Genomic DNA, 3,452 nt, shown 5'->3' with positions numbered 1-3,452 from the left:
GGCCTAGACCACACTGTATGAATGCGTGGGAATGGTGAAAGGTGAATGATTCCTGTACTGTGTAAAAGTGCTTTGAGTAGATAAGACTAGACAATCCTTATAGAAATACAGCCCATATAAACAAATAGACGCAGCTTTTGTCATCACATGCTGAATAAAAGTTAGTAGTTTCATCCTTTTTTTCATCCCTATTTTTATCCTGTTGTTCCTATTGTAGTTTATCTCAAGTAAACAACCAGCTACGCGCTGTAATCATGAAGCATTTATTCTAAATAATATCAACTTTTTCTCAATTTCGCCAACTTTGCCTTGTCTGCACACATGTATGTTCCCCATTAATAAAATGAAATAATAACATGTTCAACTTTATTTTGTTAATTTCTTTTGTTTGCACATGTTTCGATATTATATTATACATACTGTATAATATAATAATTCCCTATCCTGAGATAATAAGTCCATGTTATTGTCTTATCAGAATCCATTTTAAATACAATTTAAAAAGGAGTGTAACAGAAAATGTGATTGATTAAATGTATTTGTGTGACATATTAACATGTTTTTTTGTTTGTTTGTTTTTTGTTGCTGTTATTGAAGAAAATGCTGCTGCTGTAATAACGAAATTTCCCCGTTGTGGGATGAATAAAATATAATCTCTAATCTATCTTTTCATCTATCTAATTGGAAATGCCCTGCGCCGCCGTTCCAGTCCAGTAGGTGGCGGTGATGCGCCTGTAACCTGGTTTTCCAACCGTAATAAAAAACCCAAAGGTACCAGTTTAGTGACGTCATTTGAGCTGCGACACAAAACCCCCACGCATCAGTAACAAGCGACTTTTCTGGATTTTGCTGCTGCTGCTGGCTGCGAGAAGTAAACAACAATGCTAATGCTTTACTGACTAACCTGTGAGTAGTAACGATAATATCTTAGTAAAGTGGCATCTGGAGTGTCTAACTGAGCTACATAGTGAGGCTAGAAATAGCGTTGCCTAGCTAGTTAGCTGCTGGCGTTGAACTACTCAGCTAGCAGCTAGCAGCTAGCTAGCTAGCATTAGCTGGACTTAGTGATGGTCTAACTTTATCTCTGACCCGTGTCGTGCTTTCTTTGTGTGTTTTGTTTTTGTTTTTCTACAGATGACGATGTGACAGCCAGCCGTGTGTCGTCGGTGGTGGTGTTGTGGAGCAGTGCATGACCCGGGAGGTGGAGTAGGAGGAGGTGGAGGTGGGCAGGTGGAGGTGGAGGGTCTGAGAGTCTGAGTCGGTCTCTCGGTCCTCGGGATGGAGACCTGGACCCCCAATCCCCGAGCCAAGCCTTTCATCCCCCGCCAACAGAGAAGCTTGTACCTCACCTGGAAGTACAAGCTGACCAACAAGAGGAGCCTTCGGCGGCTCTGTCAGGTAAATAAATAACAAACTGTCTCTGAACATGGTCTTGCAGCTGCAGACCCTGAGAAGTTTCCTCTGGTTTTATCTTTGCAAACATGCACGTGCTGCCCTTTGACTCTCCTGTGGTCCTCGTGGTCAAATTTGACCCATTTTCAATAATCAGAAATTTGGGTTTCCTTCAACCAAACTGTAAAAGATAAATAAATAACGTGGATGTTTCCACACAACGCTAAAATAACGCTTAAATAGCTGATAAGTTCACTGTTGTCATTAAATTTGGGTGTTTTTATTTCATTTCATAGCATTTTAAGAAGAAGAAAGATTCAAGAACATTGAAAAACTGACATATAAAGGGGGAAAAAACAACAAATGTCAAAAAAAACTGCAGAAATAATTGACAAAGACATTGTAAAAAGTGGGAAATAACTTAGGGAAAAGTTGGAAAAACGCCAAAAAAGTAAAAGCAGATGTTAAAGAAAGCTTAAAAAAATTGGTTAAAACAACACAAAATGTCCCAAAAAATTGAGAAACTTTGGGAAAAAGTGTCTTAAGGAGGTTTTAACTTACAATTTTGACCCAGAAAAACTAAATGTTGGTGTACGGGAAGACAACACGAGGGTCAAACGAACATATTCCCAAAACTGACACTGACGTACTCAAGATGGGAAAGGATGGTTGGCATGGCGGCGAGGAGAATGCAGGTTGAACATGTAGATCCCGGAGCAGTGTGTGCAGTTCCTAAACCCTTGCTGGTTGCCTGGACAACAGTGTGCAAGATGAGTCAGAACCGCACATGCATGCTTTGATACGCACACGTCTAACAGAACTAATAAAACCATGAGTATTAATGAAATAACCCCGAGATTTCAGAGCGTATTTGTGTTCTCGTCCACAGGCTGGCGCTGTGCTGTTTCTGCTGATAACGGTCATCGTCAACATTAAACTCATCTTGGACACAAGAAGAGTGGCTAACGAAGATGCAGCCGTACAAGCGTATGGTGAGAAACCTGTTCAGTGCATCCTGTTCCTCTCATTGGTTCCTTAACGTTCAGACTAGCACGACCTCTCCGAGATAAAGCAGGAGGTTAAAGTAGGACTGTGACGTTTATTTCTTACACTCAAGCGTCAAAGAACTATCAAACTGGAAAATGGTGCTCTTCAATCTAATTTAAATATACTTACACATTGTGTTTGTGTAAGCAATAAAAACCACAGTAGACAAAACATCTAATCAAAACTTGTGTGGCAAATATTGCATATGTCAAAATCTCAGATTTATATGTATGTATTATTATTTTTTTTTTAAATCAAGCATGGAAAATAATTTTTTGCGTAGATAATCGGTTCAGAATTGAATAGTTGACCTCTGAATCAAATCGTTACACACTGGACTTTTTAAGATTTGGCCTGTCAATAAGCCATAAACCCTTTGCTCTCAGGAAATCTGACTGGTCACTGATTTTGGCATGATTGTATGAGCCAACCCGGTAGCTGTTGACTCTTGTTTAGGCTTTTACCAATAGGACTGGGACGGTGCGCGTTAGGGCTGCACAATTAATCGAATTTAAATCGCGGCCACGATTTTGACTTCCCACGATCAAATTTGCGTGATCGAGCGATTATTTCTTTTAAAAGCGCCATTTCATAGAACGCTCCGTTTTTTTTAGTTTTTTTGCCCATCTACCGCTACTACCGTCTGATCATGAGCCAGTCAGTAGTTCCCTGCACAGCGCGTCTTAGTTTCTAGATGCAGACCGTCCCAGAGGACAGAGTAACGGGAGGAAAACTCCGATAGCAGTCGGTTCTACGTCGGTCTAAAGGTTTACCAGTTTACCAGTAAACGCAACATTTTGTCCCGTCTGTTGTTTTTCAGACAACAGCAGTGAGCAGTGCTAGCAGCGTCTGTTAGCCGTTAGCTCCTCTAGGACGCACCGGTGCTATTGTCCTCGCATCCGCGGCAATGTTGTTATATGGATATGGTTTAATTTTGCGTTACATGACTTCTGTGCCATAATCGTGCAGTAGTGCGCGTACATGTTGCCCCTTTCAGTCGGGCCAGCTGGCGT

The 3,452-nt window shown here is 40.9% G+C and overlaps 1 protein-coding gene across 2 annotated transcripts in view; it reads left to right on the top strand.

The window, feature by feature from the left end:
* The first annotated feature begins 785 nt into the window (after nucleotides 1-785).
* The window catches only part of pomgnt1 (protein O-linked mannose N-acetylglucosaminyltransferase 1 (beta 1,2-)), an 18,489-nt gene continuing 15,822 nt past the window's right edge, over nucleotides 786-3,452 (top strand). Inside the window, exons 1-3 of one of the 2 annotated variants that reach the window (XM_034880509.1) lie at nucleotides 786-906; nucleotides 1,135-1,398; nucleotides 2,282-2,384. In XM_034880509.1, the coding sequence (XP_034736400.1) occupies nucleotides 1,279-1,398; nucleotides 2,282-2,384 (223 nt within the window). In that variant the 5' untranslated portion in view covers nucleotides 786-906; nucleotides 1,135-1,278. Of the gene's footprint in view, nucleotides 907-1,134; nucleotides 1,399-2,281; nucleotides 2,385-3,452 lie in introns of those variants that run through there. The other variant, XM_034880510.1, reaches the window with a different exon arrangement.

The sequence above is a fragment of the Etheostoma cragini genome, chromosome 9 (assembly GCF_013103735.1).
Source record: "Etheostoma cragini isolate CJK2018 chromosome 9, CSU_Ecrag_1.0, whole genome shotgun sequence".
Lineage (NCBI taxonomy): Eukaryota > Metazoa > Chordata > Actinopteri > Perciformes > Percidae > Etheostoma > Etheostoma cragini.
The sequence above is the reverse complement of the archived record's forward strand: the minus strand, read 5'-3'. Positions and strand labels throughout refer to the sequence as shown.